Raw genomic sequence first — 16,118 nt, 5'->3', positions numbered from 1 at the left:
GGGGGGGGGGGGGGGGAGAGAGATTACCGTCACAAAACCAGGGACGGTAATCTGCTCTTACCAATGAGACACCAGATGTGCCTGAGTGCAGCGGGGATCCCGCATCAAATTGCACCATGAAAGGTTAGTTGAAAGTTCAGCAGTACTGGGTGATACACGGGCTGATTGGGCCATCCCCCACTCAATTTATACTCTGGCCTTCATTTCGGTTCTTTTGGTTTGTCCCGCTGCTCGTCTGCGCCGATTGTAATTAGATTAGCCTCGTATCTATCCCCTCAAACCCGTGGTTGCCAATGTCCTCGGACTCTTTTCTCTCTTTCCTCTTCTTCTGTTTTCATACCTTCCCTTCAATCATCTTCTTTAGTCTCTCCTTTCTTCTTCTTTTCACCTTCCCCCCTGTACACTCTGCGGCCTGGAAGCTGTCTGTCCTTCGTTTTGTCCATTTTGACCGGGTGTGGCCCAGCCCCGCTCCCGAGTATACTGTACATCGGCTGTTTCTCAGCCTTCCATTCCTTCCAATCCACACATTCCTGAACGCGCTTTGTCTTCCTTCTCTGCTTTCCGTGGCTGGATTGGAGTGATCTGGCTGACGAACTGAAGAAGCAATTCGCGATTCTTTTTGGTCTGGCACCTGTTTTTGGGCTAGTACCCTTTCACTCTTTTCTCTTAGTTTGACATTGATCGAACCCCGCCATCTTTGCATAGTACGATATTTCCAGCCAGTCGCAACAGTCATTATCATCACAACACTACACACACCCAAGCCACAACATAACAACACCTTCCATCATGGTGCATGCGCATGCGCATCGTGACCATGTCGCCAATCTCCACGCGCGAAGCCCCGACAACGATGTCACCGTGGTCTATGTTACTCTATCTGCAGACTTCGATGGGCCTATTGGAGGGTATGTGACCATGTCACAAACTTCCTCGGACACAAGCGACAAGGCAACCGCCGGTCTAGGTGCCCCGATTCAGCAGACTCGGTCCTCCTCGAAGGAGGAAACAACCACGATCCAGACAAGCGAGAAGACGAAGGTCGAAGCCGCAGCAACCGCCACGAAGGACTCTGATCGCCAATCCACCACCACACAGAAGGCAGAGCAGACGACTCACGCATCGGAGACAGCAATCACTGAACAGGTTCACACGTCGACGGCCCAAACTACATTTCAAACCAGCTCCTCTTCCTCGACTTCGGCTATTACTGGATTAGAGGATGCTGCCGTCACTGCATCGTCCACAAGTGTTCCCGCAGCATCGGCCTCTCCCACGGCTATGCCTGCTTCGCAAGGCCTCACTGGTGGTGCGAAGGCAGGAATCGCTATCGGGGTGATAGTAGCAGTCGGTGCGATTGCAGTTTTCATCCTCCTCTGGCTCCGCAAGAAAAAGCAAGGTCAGCACATTCAGGAAGTCGAACCTGAGAATGAGAAGTACGTGCGCCAGGATGATATCGCACCCCCTCCCCCTCCGAAGCCGGAATCTGTGACCTCGCCCAGTCCGCCTCAGCTCAACATTCGCCCTGTGACTCAATTTGCACCCTTCGCATCGGATTTCGCGTCGAACAGTGGTGCGGCTGGGCTCTCTGTGGGTGGCAGTCTCGCACCCGTTGCTGAATCTGCTGTTGTCAGTCGCTCTCTCACGGATCATCCTTCGCCGCCCCAAACACCAAATTCCAGCTCTCATGGTTCAGACCCATTTGGCGACCCTGTCAACCCTTTCAGCAATGGTGCGGAAGCCCCATCTCCTCTCGCCTCGAGCACTGCACTTAGCATTGCATCTGCACCTGTCCCACAGGCTACCGAGGAGGCCGCTTCTACTCCAGAAGAGACAGCTGCTACTGCGGAGACCGAGCAGATTTCACCAGTTGTGAGTGCCGCTGAGTCGGAACCGGTTGCTGAAGACGCCATCGTTACTGGGGTTGCGGCCGCAGCTGCTGTCGTTGGCGTTGCAGCTGTAGCTACTTCTACGTCGAAAACACAAGAGAAGCAACTGCCCGTGTCTCCTGAAGACTCCGAAACAGGTCCCCAAGCTATTTCCCAAGAGGCCGTCCTAGATGGTACTCCCACCGCTACTACTCCAAGCACACTCGTCGCTGCTCCTGTCGCCGCTCCTGGACCACGCCCTCCGCCTTCCGGGCCTGCTCCTCCTCCACCAGGAAACGTGCATCGCGTGCAAATGGACTTCAACCCTTCAATGGAGGATGAGTTGGAACTTCATTTCGGTCAGCTTGTCAGACTTTTGCACGAGTATGACGACGGGTGGGCTCTATGCACTAGACTTGATCGATCGCAACAGGGTGTTGTCCCTCGATCATGTCTATCTTCGCGGCCTCTGAAGCCCAGACCCCCTCCAGGTCCTGGAGCTCGTGGCCCGCCGATGGCAGCGCCCAATCGTCCTATGCCCCCTAGGCCCACCACGCCATCGTCCAGCTTCAATCCCCCGCTGCCTCGGCCACAGTCGCCTGCTCGTCCGATGTCGCCTGGCCAGCCCAGCTACGCCGGTCCCGGTCCTATGCCACTGCGTCTCCCCAACCAGCGTCCCATGTCCCCTGCTCAGGGTCCACCTGCTCCCAGATCATTCTCGCCGGGGCCGGGCCCTAGACCGATGGCACCCAGATCAATGAGCCCTGGACCTTACGGTCTTCCAGGGATGCAGAAGCCTTCCATGCCGGCAAGCCAACGGTCACGAAGCAACAGTACGGGTGCTGCTATGGGGCCCAACCCTCGCCAAGGCGGGTTTCCGGGTCCGAGTCCCTTGGGAGGTCCGATGATGCCACCAGTGTCCACCATTCCCAGGGCAACACCGACCGTTGTCGAAAGCCCGATCTCGGAGACTGGCAACCGCGAGTGGTGATTGCCTTGCTTAACTCGGCCTGAACAAACGGAGTCACAGCTTGGTTGACTTCAACGATAGAGCAAAATACACGCCACTATGCTGGAAGCCTGGACATAGCTTCAGCTGCAGTACACATCCCCTTTCCCTTTTCACCTTGTCACTTATTTTCTATTCTTGAACCCCCACTTTTTTTTTACCTTTCTCCTGAACAGATATGTCATCATGATTTCTTCCCCAAGTACGCTTCTATGGAGATGATACAAGATACCCACCCACCCCCCCGGTTGCCGTCCACACTCACAAAGACTACTGCGTACTCTTTTTTTTCTTTTCGAGATAGGACATGGGAATCTGGAGTGATTCGATGTGTGAAATGCGTGATACGATATGTCTGGATACCATTTTGGATTCGAACCCGGGCTGTCCAACGCTTCTTGGTTCTAATCTTTTCCACTATCCCCTTGCTATTCTTTTTTTTTGGCTATGCTATCCCAATATACCACTTGCTTCTCGATTCAGCTTCTTCCAACCCGTACAATCTTTTCTATCTTTGACTCTCACAAGTATTTCGAGCCGAATTTATCTAACTTCCCGCTATTCTGGCCTTAAGTTTGATGTCTGCTGCTCTGCACAAATAATGTTCTTCCTTTGGAGAGTATTGCCGTGCGTGCTGCATGAGACAAAACGGGGGTAGAGACACCACGACGAGCAGAATACGGAAGAAAAGGTACAATCTTATCACACTACTTTTTCTCTTCGAAGAAGGTTTCCTCCTGTACGTGAATGTTTAGTGTATGTTGACATGTATGTAATGTTTTATGTGAATGTGTACAAGTGCAGTACAACCCGGAGCGAAGTTGCAGCTGATGCTGAACCTAGCTTAGAAAAGATATAAAGTCTGAGAATTGCCATTTCTCTCGTATGATTTCATTCCGAGAAGAACTCTTCACGGTCCAAGTAGGAAAACTCTCTGTCTATAGGTAGTAGTATGTACCAGAGAAAACCGAGCCCGGCGGGGCTCGGCTTGTCTATAGTTCTCCTCTTTATAATCTAATTTTAAAGATGAGGCACCTTGCCGCTCGCGAGCAGGAGGTTCACAATGCTGATGATGCCTTCCCCGAGGATCAGGCCGGATGCCAGAACGACGACGGTCGAGGACGCCGCGTCCGCGTCCGCGACCTTGCTGGCTTGTTCAGCAGATCTTGTTCCTGGCACGCGGGGGGTTCCGCCATCCGCAGCATCCGGGGCGGTCGAGTGATCCGCGTCAGGATGGCTGACAGCAGCAGCAGCAGCAGCAGCGTGGCGACGGGCCCACCACCAGGCGATCAGGCCTCCGATGGCGCGCGCCAGGGTGAAGGAGGGGACATTGAAAATGCCGACGGCGACGGCGATGCCGCCGGGGATCCAGTCGCGCCAGGGCGCGGTGACGCCGCGTTGGCCGGCGTTGGCGACGGGGGAGGCGGCGACGATGCGCAGGACGGTCACGGCCACGAAGACGACGCCGGCGACCAGGGAGGCCTGCCAGGCCATCGGCGGGAGGCCCTGGCCGGTGACCAGGCGGGCCGTGAAGATCCAGACGTAGGCGGTCGGCGTCTGGAACATAGGGCCGGGGACCTCGTAGACGCTCACGTACATCTTATAGACCGCGGTGGAGAGCACCGCGCCGATCAGGCTGCCGATCATCTGGCCGTAGAACTGCGCCTTGGGGCTGGCGCCCAGGAGGTGGCCGGTCTTGAGGTCCTGCATCATGTCTCCGGCCTGCAGGGCGCCGGACTCGGAGACGGCGCCGGCGAGGAGATTGGTGACGAGGGCGGTGCGGCGGGAGAAGTGCGATGCCGGGGTCGCGAGCGAGAAGATGAGCTGGGTCAGCTTGCTGATGCCGGAGACCGGGTTCAAATCGGTCTCGCCCAGAGCGCGAACACCCATGATGGAAAGAAGGACTGCCAGGAGTGTGGCAAGACTTGATAGGAGGGGCGACATCAGGTCGCCGAACACGATGTGCATGCAAACCACGTTCAGGATCAACGTCAACGGTAGTGATATAAGTACTGTGCGGGTAGAGATGAGCTGCGAGGGCGGCGCATCTTCTTCGTTGTCGTCGCTGGTTTTCGGGCGACTCTCGAGGGGCGGAAAGAGACGGCTCTGGTAGGATGATTCTTCGGTGATAGGGTTTAGGGCAGAATAGCTGACATAGGAATGCTGATGCGAGCGGGATGTTGCTGCTTCAGGGAATATGCGACGTCCGACGCTACTGGAAAGCACTTTGTCTTTCACTTGGGGAGCGTACGACAAGAGGGGCCGAACCACCAGCCAGCCGAGACTGACGATGGAATCTGCAAGCATGATAGCCAACGATATCCACACAATCCACGCCTTGCTTCCGTCTTCCCAGCTGTCCACAGGCCCGGGAGCCCAGCCACGAGCTTTCGCAAGCGGCGACAGTATACCCCAGCCCAAGACAGCCCCGAAGAGCATGTGCATGCAGGTGGAAGGACCCATGATGATGCCCTGGCCAACGTAGGCGGGCGATGGGTTGAGGGTCCACAGCCAGTTCCGTGCGAGGTAGAGACCAAGAATAGGAATGTCGCGGGCTTGAGGAACAAAGTATGAAAACAAAGTCTGGGGATAACTGTGTCAGCTGGAAGACCGAATCGCACACGGAAGACATAAACCCTTACATATACGCCGGACACGGCAAACGCACCCACCAAGAGACGCATCTTCGCTCTCCAATCTTCCCTATCCCTTGCTAGATCGGCCGGGTCATCTTTTGCGAGAATGTCGTCATTCTCCGATTGTTGCGCCAACAAAGGCGCCTCGGATTCCTCTCGAAACCTTTGTGCCTCACCAGCTTCACTAGCTTGGGCCTCTGTTTTCTCGCGGCGCCAGCCGCCACCGTGCAGCACCTTAAGCATCAATGCCGATGCTGTACCGCTGGGGAACTTCAACTTCTCCCGCACGATGACTTCTTTCCTCAAGGGGACGGCGAAGACAACGCCAAACAGGCAGACCCCGAGACTCCAGAGCACCAGTTTTCCGAAACCAAGCTTGAGCGGACCCCCCTCTCCTGTACCACCGTCCCCCGATGGACCATCTGGTCCGTCCTTGATCAGGAATTCCAACGCAGGAACCACACCCACAAAGCCGCACCCGAGTGGCATGGTACCGACCGCGCCCGCAACCGTTTGTATGAGGACATTTTCGATGGGGGTAAACGGGTAGGACAGGTATTTCGAGAAGACTTTGAAGACCGAGAAGCCGATCAGGGCCGAGGGCATGGCCATTGTACTGATCCATCCCGTCTGCAGGCCGAAGTAGGTGTTCGAGAATGTGATCAAGACGCCAATGAGGATCCCGACCAGCAAGGAGCGGATTGTGAAGCTCTCCGCGAAAATCTCCGACGACTGTTGTCGGTGAAGTTTGGGATTCGAGCTATCGGCCCCGAATCGGCTGGGATCACCATCGGCATTCGTGGATGGGATCGACGAGACCTCTGGGGCCTGGCGATATGGGCCCGAGGCATTGGGGGAGGCATCGCCCGCCATGTTGATGGTTTGGTAGTTCATGCGGTGCAAACACGCCCAAAGTTCATTCCCAGATCCAACACGCTATATTCAACCTTCTTCCATGACCGTTAAACAGGAGAGAAGCAGCTGGCCATGTTGCGAAAGGGGGGGAAAAAATGGATGATGGGATGGAAGGAAGGGAAGGAGGAGATAAGGCGCGAGGATTGGATTGATAATCGGGGTAAAGAAGCACAGACCGCCACTTGCAATGACGCGATATGACTAAGCCACGATAAGGTAAGGTAAGATAAGCTCTTTCTCTCCCCTTTGAAAAGCAACCGAAGCGACTAACTGCTTCACTACAAATCCCGGATTCAAATGCGCACAATCAGGCCTTACTTCGCGTGTGTGCACTTGATCTGGAATTGTTTGCCCGCTCTTTTTAGGGATCAGAACGAAGTATCCCCATAAAGCGCCATCAGGGCGGCCAGCTGAGGACCGGGGAACTTGGCAATAGGGCTGAAACAGAGCCGGTAGATCCCCACCCAGACCACATGGCTCAAAGGAGGAAAGGAATGATGGTCATGAGCAAGCCGGCATACAACAAAGTTGGAAACTTAAGACGACCTGGGACTAATAGAATATGTCTTCTTACCTCTCTAGCAATACCTGACATCTAGGTAGCAGGGTGTTTCCGTATAGGGCATCAGGAATACGTAGGCAAGCCGTTGGTGGTTCCCTATGCTTCCGGGGATTACCCATGACAAAGATATGAAAACTAATATTTATCTAAAAAGTAGTAGCTTATTTAAAGATAAAGACAATATGAAGAAACTATCTAAATTTTATTGAATACAAGAGTCGTAATTTATAATGCTGGGTAAAGTCAAGATAGCTTTACTATAGTAAGGATTAGGCAACCAGTATAACCTAAAAAAAGATGCTGTCCGCTCGACCTATAATATCAATAATAAGCTGTAATATCTTCTAGGGATCTTTAGTCAAGAGTAACTAAGTCTTTAGATTAGCATATAGATGGACTTACAAGTAATCTAGTATATCCTAGTGCGTACAGTTATAGAGTTCCAGTCTCGGGTTCTTTCCAAATGCCTTCCCGAAATATTGGCAGCGGCCGACTGGACAGGCAAAGCTAAAGAAATTCTTCTGCCGCTTTCTTACACACGGAGACAGTTACTGCCGGGCGTCCTAGGTGGGTTGGTCGGCACATCATGCGCTCGTTTTAACTTCTGGCTGTATTGTCCCTGTGGATACAGGGTACTCTCAGCTAAGACCCTCGCGTCTACTTCTATCACCGGTACTTCTATCTCCAGACGCACGACGCCTGCGACTCCGACCCCAATGCATTCCAACTAGTCCCCAGTCAGTCTATCAGCACCTCCAATCCCACTCCAAGCTGCCAAGATGCTCTGCAAGACTGTCTAGATGCCGCAGCCACGTATCGAACCTCGGGGAGTCGGTCTACCACGGCGGCATGAAGGACCCTGCCCTGACCACCACGGTATGCTCGGCTTCCTGCGGCCAGACGCTGGCCCGCTCCCATGACCACGTCGTGGCCCAGTGCAATGTAGATGCCCTGATCGCCGAGAAATTTCCGGTCTTATGGGTCATTGACAGTATCTGCGTGGGCTGGAATGAGACGTGCATGAAAAACGCCGACGGCGCGTATTGTAATGGTATGTCTGTTCGGGGCAGCACGAAAGCGGGGTGTATCCCACTGACTTACTGGCGAATGTAGATGTAATCGATTCATGGGATGTGGCATCACCCGATACCTGCGGCGATTGCTGGATCCTTACGCTTTCCCCAGCCATCAAGGTCTGCTACTCAGGATTTTCTTCCCAAAGAGAAGGGTGTTGATCCAAGCAAACTGACTGCCTGGTGCCCAGAACTTAGTAGTAGGCGCTATGGGCCTGGCTCTAACGGTACGGTTGCGGACAGTCTGTTAAAACAAAACAAGGGGGTACTGGAATTTCCATCTATATAATACGACAACATCAAAACTTTATGCACATCTATGTACTTTACAAACACAAACCCACACGCACATGCACACCATCGAGAGCACCGCCTCATCACCACAAACACACGACCATCGGGGTGATGGATGTGACGTCCACGCCATAACAGTAGACGGTGTCCTTGTTGCCTGCAGTCTGGCACTGCACGGGGGCCGACAGAGCGGGGCAGGTCAACGTGCCGGGCCCGTCGCTTGTGCCGGAGTAGCTGCAGCCACTCATGCCGTCGACGTTGAAGCCCAGCGTCCAGTCCCCATCCGGATACGGATATCCGTCGCTATCCTCGTCGTCGGGCGCGAAGATCTCACCAGTGCCGTCGCACGCTTCCAGAGTTGCCCCAATTGCAACATCGAAGAACTGCCAACTGAAAGGGGTGAGGGAACTGGCATCTTCGGCAAGTGCGATCACCACTTGTGCCGTGGGGTCGGGAGACGGCGCGGCAGTGGTAGTAGTTGTGGTGGTGGTGGCGCTCGACGTGCTGGACGATGAAGTGGTGGTGGTGGTGGTAGGTAATTCGCAAATCTCATCGCCCAGGTCGCGTTTGGCGCTGTCCAGCTTCGTCCAGCTCAAGGTGACGGACCTGGAACATACATGTTCTGCCGTGGACCTTAGCTTGAATTGCGTGATCAAAGTGTTGAACGCATTATTCAATGCCTCCCACTCTTTCACACCGGCCAAGTCTTTAACCGTACTGGCGGATCCGAGGGCAGTGTCAAAGCTCGCGTCTAGGTCTTCTACCATCTCGTTCGCCGGTTCCAGCGCCCTCCTCATCATGAGCTTCATACGGTCGTTCATGTATGTTTGATATGAGGTAGCCAGATTGGTGTTGTCCATATTCTCGTTGCCCGCTGTATACTCGTCGACCGCAAGACTGCATCCGTGTCAGCAACTTCCACTAGAAAAAAGCTAGAATGGCCAGTGCGGCACGACTTACAGTTCCGTATAAACCTTGTTGTTGGTCGTGTCAAGCACGGGGGTCAGCCATGGCTGCGTCCAAATATAACAGCTCATGGCTAGCTTTTCCAGAAAATTGAGCTTGTTCGCCAGCTTCTGTCGGGCCCCGTCTCCGTTATCCGGAGCCCATGCCAAGGACGCTGAAATCCTATTCCTCCTGACTATATTGTCCTTTTCCGGGGCAATGGACGGGTAGTCACCGATCTGATGGATTTTGTTAGCCCTAGCCCTTGCCGTTTGTTCATATCATACGCATCAAATGAAGTCTGTGCCACATCGCTTCTTGCCCTTTCCTTCCTTCAGCCCCATGCTCATAAGAATATTTCCCACAAGCTGGAGTGCTAGAAATAGTAGAAGTGCAAGATTGGAATACGTCCTGGTCCAAACCACTGAAACGGAGGGTACTAGTGAATAGTACTTACCAGGCCTTTGTAGTCGCTGTTCACCTCATGGGTCATACCAATAAAGTCCCATTCTTTGTTATTGGCCACTGCATTGAAGACCTTTTGCAGGAGGTTGACCGAGCACCCTTCGTTGAACATCACGGTGGTTAGTCTGTCGCAGGTCCAGTCTGGCTGTTCCATCATGTATACCCAGAAGGCATTGAACCAATTCCGCTCCCCTGTACAGTCCAGTTTATTAGCAATCATACAGACAACTCGAGTGAGCAATCTATGGGATGAGTAGCCAGAACAGTGGCCGGAACAGTAGCGATAGTAGGTGCGACTATCCGACTTCCGAGGACCTGACTGCAAGACAGTCCCTCTTGTAGTCCTTCCCGGGACTAGTCTGTTGCATCCACAAAGGAGAAAGCAACAGCGCTTCAGAGAACACACGGCAAGATGACAAGAAACAAGTTTTCTCAAAAGAAAGGGGACTTTTGACGACTCACAAACATGGTCATTGGTAGGCTGTTGGGCTTTGCCAGGGCTATTCTTGCTGTTAGTACTCATAAGGTGGTCACTGATGTCCGTCACCGTCGGAACACAATTCTCGACCGTTTTGGAGTACCACCGGGGCATATTCTGCTGGTTGGGTTGGAGATTGTCGTTGAGAGCATTTTTCAGAAATGAGCCCCCCCCTAGCCATGTCAACGTCAGGGGAGTAGGTAACGCGCAGCCGCCTATAGACTTGGACGTGATGGGATAGACCTTGGCCTTGGCTGCCCGCTTTTCGGGTGAGGAGGGGGGCTCCATCATAGCACCGTAAGCGGTAGGCTCCGCATACCGCCTGTCCAGGTTATAGTCCGCCCCGTCGGTAGTCAGAGGCATTTCGGCCCAAGCACACGGGCTGCAGCCCTTGTAACGATCCTCGCCCACGGTGGCGGGCGGGACTGTGGTGAAGGCCGGACAGGCCTCCTCGCTGGTGGAAGTCACAGTGACGGTAGTCGCTGTGGCGTCGCAGCCCACGAAGGGAAAGCAAGTGGACGAGGTGCACGAGGTCGTTGGCAGAGCCGGCAGATTGGTCGTCACCGTGCAGTATTCTACGCAATTGGTCGCAGTGGTGGGCTCACATGAGGAGATCGAGCAGTCGCCGTTAGGGCAACCGGTATCCCCACAAGAGCCATCCTCACAGCCCAGGCCGCCGCACACCTCCAGAGAACAATCGCCTTTACATCCACTGAGCCCACAGCCAGCCGATCCGCTGGACCCAGGGCACCCATAGGTCCCACAACCGCCATTGCAGCTGAACGAGCCGCATCCTTGACCAGGGCAGCCAAAGGGCCCGCAGTCGTAGGTCCCGCACCCAGTACATGAGGGCGTGGCTGCGGGTCCGTTGTCACTGCCATGAGTATAGTGCACGGTTGGTGGGGTTACGCGTGGGTAGTCGATTGAGACGGTAGGCTGCGGCTGAACGATCACTGGATGAGAGGTGCTGGGGAAGACAATAAGGGCCGGCGTATGCGAGGTTGAAGACGACTTGCTGGAGGAAGGATTGTTGGTGTCGGAGGGATTTGAGGTCGGGTATAGGGTCACACTGGGGGGAATGGGAGCTTCCCAGGGTCCAAGAGTTATCACAGTCGCTGGGGGTGTAATGCTTTGCTCAGGAGTAAAGGTGGTAGTGTTAGGATCGTTTGCGCCAACAGTGACTGGCCACCATGGTATTGCGCTCTCCGGGAAATTGCTAATGGTAATGGTCGAGGTCACGGTAGAGGTTTGATTGTCCTCGGGGTTCTTGGAGTAGAATGTCGTGGTGACAGGCGGCCAATGAATGGTTGTGGGATCGATAGGGTAGGGAGGCAAAATGAAGGTACAGGGGGGTACGCAGCTCACAGTGGGTGATGGACTTCCCCAGATAGTGGAATCGATGTAGACTATGTTGTTGCCATCATCATCGCTGGCTGTGTCCGACGATGATGATGACGACGAAGAAGAGGACGAAGAGGAAGAGCTTAAGGCGATTTTGCAGGCGCCTTCGGGACAGTAGCCGCGCTGGCAGGCGAATTCACACAGTGGACCATAGATAGCTTTATCTTTCGGGTCAATGGCCACTCCCACGTCCGACGAGGTTGGGTTTTTGACCGTCAAAGCACCTTGGCCGGTACATGTACAGGCGTTGATAGGGCAGAAGCCGAAGGCACAGCTGAAACTGCACAGCCCCGCCAGGTTGCCGCTCCCTGTCCCTGACACACAAGCCGGAGGATCAAAGTCAGAGACGGTGGGCACGGACAGCGGTGCCGAGACGGTGGCACAGGCTGTGTCAGAACAGAATCCGTAGTTACAGTCGAAACTGCAGAGACCACTATAACTGGCGTCCAGGCCCTCGAGTGGATAGCCCTGCACACCGGTGGCATTGGGTAGCGTTTTTTGGACCCCCATATCCAGGCACGTACATGCACTGACGGGACAGTAACCGTACATACAAGCAAACTCGCACAAGCCAGCAAAGTTGTTTGCCCCGGTGCCATTGATACACACCTGATTGTCTAGGAGAACCGGGGTGATGGCGTTCACGCTGGTGGACGCCTTAGCCGAGCCTGTCCACACATTGTAGTTCGCGAGGCCGTCAGTGCAACTTGTGCTAATAGTCTCACCAGCCACCTGGGCAATTGTTGTTCCATCCCTGGAAATGGTAACAACCACTTCCCCAGTATGTCCACCAAATGGAGCTTGTCCATGGTACAGGCCCGTCTGAGGGCCTTTCTCGTTGAAAACGTTCCGCCAGACGGCCTCCACTGACACCCCACCGATTGTCACCGCGATGTCCGCCGTATCTTCTAAGAGCGCAGAGAAGAACACCATATCCGTCAGTACTTCGGCTGGGGTGAACTCAAGCTGCAGCTCGCTGGCTGTGTTGGCAGTAGTGCCCCCAGTGCCACACGCCGAGACCGGCTGCACACGATACCACACCACTAGGGTCTCGGTGTAAACCGTGGCGATTGAGTCCTTGTAGGTGTCAGCCACGTACGGCAGGAGGTCACGCCAGGCATCATGGGGCATTCCAGTCACATAGTTGTAGGACGCTTCACCAATCTGAAACGCTGCCATGGCATTATCTCGAAGTGGGCCAATGTAGTAAGACTCGCCATAATCATTTCAACTAATAATTTCAATGAAGTCCGGCCTCAGGTACCAGGCTTCCAACTATCGGTCATGCCAGAGATGGTCACCGCGCCACAGCCAATTCTTCTTATAGCCCGGTAGATCTGTGTAGAACCACGGAGAAACCGGCATCATATAGGGAAGAGCCTGCCCACTCTCGTTGAGATACTGCAGGTAGGATGCATCCGTATAGGTGTCCATGTCTTATGGTCCCCAGGGCTACGCCGCCCAGCTAAAAAGGGCGTCGACGATGCCTCCCCCGCCGGCCTCTAGGGCCTCTTTGGCTCCGAGAGAGGACCAGTCTGGGACAAAGAAACAGCCTGTTTGCTCTTTAATTATGGTCCAGTCCTCTGCATTTGCAGGTCCCTCAAAGGTTGAGACGAAAGGCTGAGAGTTGTATAGATAGTATAACGAGTGGCTGCTGTATTGGAGGATCAGTGCAGCCACCACGGCCTTAGACCAGGGACCATTCCCCGCATAATCAAATAAAAAGAAGAGTTGAAAAGAGCCTTCTACACTAGCCGCAGCTTGAAATGCTAGCGGTAAGGCAATGTTATTGGTGGGATTCTCGTATGCCATATTGAGTGCAAAGGCGTCGATTGATACATCTCGGGCCAGTCTGATGTCCTCTTCCCAATCCTCTAGCGTGTAATTGGCCGTGTTTGTCACCTAGAAGCGAGTCAAACATGGCTATTCGGTGGTTGAAGTGATCATGTACCAATTAAGAAGGGGTGGGGGGTGTGAGTAGTAAAACCTACTATGAAGTAGGCAAAGACAGCATAGGCACTTACCTGGAATACACAGAGGCACCCCAGAATTAGGTGAATAACCCTTATTGCGAATGGTTTGACATATGGTTCAGGTCACTGTGTGAGAGGGAGCAATAAACTGCGACGAAGCTTTCTTCGGTCTTGTGGCGTTTCCTTTATACATGTGCTGTCGGCGCTGAACGACTACCTCTATCTTCTATGGCCTTCCTGCTGTTGTGTCCCCCTTTTCGATCGAAACTAAAATGTCTTTACCGAGCCTAGTTATCTTCCTTATTGCCTTATTACCTCTTAGTTGTGCCTGCTCTAGTTCTGAAAAAGTCTACTATTTGGATTATCAGTCTAGTGGGCCAGCTGCCCAGCTAAGATGGTCGCGGGGCTTATTTCGTCCGTTGAGCCCAGAGATACAAGTAATTAAACGAACGATATTTCTTACAGGTACTCCATATGGTCCGAAACTACCACAGTCTCTGGAGCTATATCGAGGACGATGTCCGGGACGAGGCTAAAAGCCCATATACTAGTCACGTCGGATATGAGACAAATCCACTTCGCAAAGGGAAGCCTACTTGACCAGATAGAGTGGGTTAGATTGCTACAACTATTTAACACTAGATTAGTTCTGTCAGCAAGTGGATTGTTAGCTTACTGGCAGGCTGCTCGCCCCGCCCGCCTGCAGTCACCGTACTAGCGAGGGTAAAGGGCTGGGATGACTTGAAGCCTGATCGGTTGAAAGAAACGGACTGGATCTGAGCAATTGAAGACAAAGTTGACTTTTATTAGAGCAGGAATCGTGCTGTATCTATGGTCGATAATCATACATGTGCGCACTATCGCCATATTTCAGCAAGTTGAAACTAAGAGTTTGTGATAGTGGGCGGAGGAGATATTTGCCGGTGGGCGCTGCCGGAGCCCGGCCACTAACCTGCGGCTGTTCTTTTTAGGGTTAGTTGCCCCCCCGCAGTGAGGAATTTTTGCTGAATGAGCCTCAAAGAGGAAATATGAGATTCGAACGCCTATCTAATTTGAGTTGCTTAAATAACTTTCTAGCCTTCTAGGTAGGGTTTCCATGGGTCAAGGCTTCTTAGTAGTTACTAGACTTCTTGTTAAAGGGTTCCCATCCGACGGTAGAAAAGCAATTTGGCGTCTGATATAAAACTGGTGCCTAAATCTGTTGCATTATCCAAAGAACGTACGGAGCAGAAGCCTGGATTTTCCGAAAGATACTCTCGACCAAAAGTTGAGAGTTGAACTCTAACAAAAAGAACAATAAGAAATGGGAAAATAGGAAGAATATTAAAAATAGCAACCACAGCAGCAGCAGCAGCAGAAGAAGGAGGAATCTTGCTCTCTCAGGCAAACCAATTACTTGGGAAAGGGTAAAGCTAATTAATTATAGTTAGTTGACTTGATCTGTATCTGATCCACCGATCTAATCACAAGGGTCTCCTAAATCACCTCCGTCTCTTCCAAGAATTAAAGACCTTATCCGACTTTTCGACTATGGTTAGCGGTTCTAGTAACAGCCCTTTCCCCACCAACACCCTTCCAGGGAAACTCTGGATGACATCTCATCAGATACGGATGTGGCTTGATCTCCGCGTTACAAGCTTAGGATCCGAGGCACATATCTCCAAGCGAGATCGTGAGGTGAGCTAGTGGTTTGGTCGGACATCGGGCAATTAAGATATCTTATAAGCTTAGCCTGCGTCCATGCTTTACAGTCCTCGAAAGAAAAGATTAATTTTATTTTTTAATAATCCGATGGATATGATTCTGATTCGGCTTCGGGGCGAAACCTCAGCAGACTATCGCTTTCGTGTTGACTGGAATTTCGCAGCTCCTTGGCCTCACCCCTGAGATCACACGAAACTTATCAGAGACAAAGCCCCTGTTGGCTATTCTTCTTTCTTTTCTATTGTGTCTCTTCAGCACTGGCGTGATGTTTTTTTTTCTTATCAGCACCGTCTGGCTACTTCTCTCGACCGGATTCCCCACGGTCTCTGCCGCGGCCTCCTCGTGCGACCAAAATGTGCAGAACGATACTATTGCCTTTTTCAGTAGCGCTCCCCTGACATTTGGCTACAACTTCCCGTCGATATCTGACTGTGCCACGCGGTGCAGTCAGTGGGAGCGTTGCCAGGCGTGGCTGTTCACTCAGCCCGGCGAATGCCAGCTGTATCGCCGGCCCGCACTGGCTACCGCGAGCAACCCGACTTTTTCCTACGGCGTGTGCGGAGATACTGATCCCCTGAACTCCACGATCAACGCAGCGGCATCACGACTGACGTCGGTCTCGATGAATCCGTCGTCCAGCTCGCCCACGGCAAGTCTCTCGGGATCCCATGCGGCAGTTCCTTCATCACACGAGGCATCAGTAGTAAGTTCTATCTCTTTTGGGCTTGAAGCATTAGTGGTCATTGCTAATCTGATCCGATCCTAACTTCTAGACACCTGGTGCTACTATCGATG

General features: G+C 53.1%; 7 protein-coding genes across 7 annotated transcripts in view; 3 read left to right on the top strand and 4 right to left on the bottom strand.

The window, feature by feature from the left end:
- The window catches only part of BO66DRAFT_474864 (uncharacterized protein), a gene marked incomplete at its 5' end in the record, with an annotated part of 2,470 nt that extends 2,352 nt beyond the window's left edge, over positions 1-118 (bottom strand). Inside the window, one exon of the mRNA XM_025653173.1 lies at positions 62-118. Coding sequence (XP_025499411.1) covers positions 62-118 — 57 coding nt within the window. The remainder of the gene's footprint in view (positions 1-61) is intronic.
- A 645-nt stretch (positions 119-763) lies between these two features.
- Positions 764-3,060, top strand: BO66DRAFT_383077 (SH3 domain protein). The gene is made up of 2 exons (XM_025646038.1): positions 764-1,791; positions 1,861-3,060. Exons 1-2 carry the CDS (start codon positions 790-792, stop codon positions 2,857-2,859), a joined length of 2,001 nt encoding a protein of 666 aa, XP_025499410.1. The 5' UTR covers positions 764-789; the 3' UTR covers positions 2,860-3,060.
- A 617-nt stretch (positions 3,061-3,677) lies between these two features.
- On the bottom strand, positions 3,678-6,514 carry BO66DRAFT_383076 (OPT family oligopeptide transporter). Its single transcript, XM_025646037.1, has 2 exons — positions 5,520-6,514; positions 3,678-5,460 (listed from the first exon to the last, which is right to left on the bottom strand). Exons 1-2 carry the CDS (start codon positions 6,405-6,407, stop codon positions 3,898-3,900), a joined length of 2,451 nt encoding a protein of 816 aa, XP_025499409.1. The 5' UTR covers positions 6,408-6,514; the 3' UTR covers positions 3,678-3,897.
- Positions 6,515-7,695: 1,181 nt separating this feature from the next.
- Positions 7,696-8,288, top strand: BO66DRAFT_474861 (uncharacterized protein; the record flags this gene model as incomplete). Its single annotated transcript, XM_025653172.1, has 3 exons — positions 7,696-8,041; positions 8,104-8,183; positions 8,268-8,288. Exons 1-3 carry the CDS (start codon positions 7,840-7,842, stop codon positions 8,286-8,288), a joined length of 303 nt encoding a protein of 100 aa, XP_025499408.1. The 5' UTR covers positions 7,696-7,839.
- A 118-nt stretch (positions 8,289-8,406) lies between these two features.
- On the bottom strand, positions 8,407-9,608 carry BO66DRAFT_206264 (uncharacterized protein). The gene has a single exon (XM_025642562.1). It carries the CDS (start codon positions 9,215-9,217, stop codon positions 8,441-8,443), a length of 777 nt encoding a protein of 258 aa, XP_025499407.1. The 5' UTR covers positions 9,218-9,608; the 3' UTR covers positions 8,407-8,440.
- A 1,508-nt stretch (positions 9,609-11,116) lies between these two features.
- Positions 11,117-13,458, bottom strand: BO66DRAFT_461827 (glycoside hydrolase family 71 protein; the record flags this gene model as incomplete). Its single annotated transcript, XM_025652348.1, has 6 exons — positions 11,117-11,374; positions 11,611-12,314; positions 12,354-12,622; positions 12,659-12,833; positions 12,948-13,033; positions 13,103-13,458. 6 exons carry the CDS (start codon positions 13,456-13,458, stop codon positions 11,117-11,119), a joined length of 1,848 nt encoding a protein of 615 aa, XP_025499406.1.
- Positions 13,459-15,447: 1,989 nt separating this feature from the next.
- Positions 15,448-16,118, top strand: part of BO66DRAFT_206238 (uncharacterized protein) — a 1,196-nt gene continuing 525 nt past the window's right edge. Inside the window, exon 1 of the mRNA XM_025642561.1 lies at positions 15,448-16,026. Within this exon, the coding sequence (XP_025499405.1) occupies positions 15,589-16,026 (438 nt within the window). The 5' untranslated portion in view covers positions 15,448-15,588. The remainder of the gene's footprint in view (positions 16,027-16,118) is intronic.

Source organism: Aspergillus aculeatinus, assembly GCF_003184765.1.
Source record: "Aspergillus aculeatinus CBS 121060 unplaced genomic scaffold BO66scaffold_61, whole genome shotgun sequence".
Taxonomy (NCBI): Eukaryota; Fungi; Ascomycota; class Eurotiomycetes; order Eurotiales; family Aspergillaceae; genus Aspergillus; species Aspergillus aculeatinus.
This window is presented reverse-complemented; position numbering and strand designations above follow the sequence as displayed.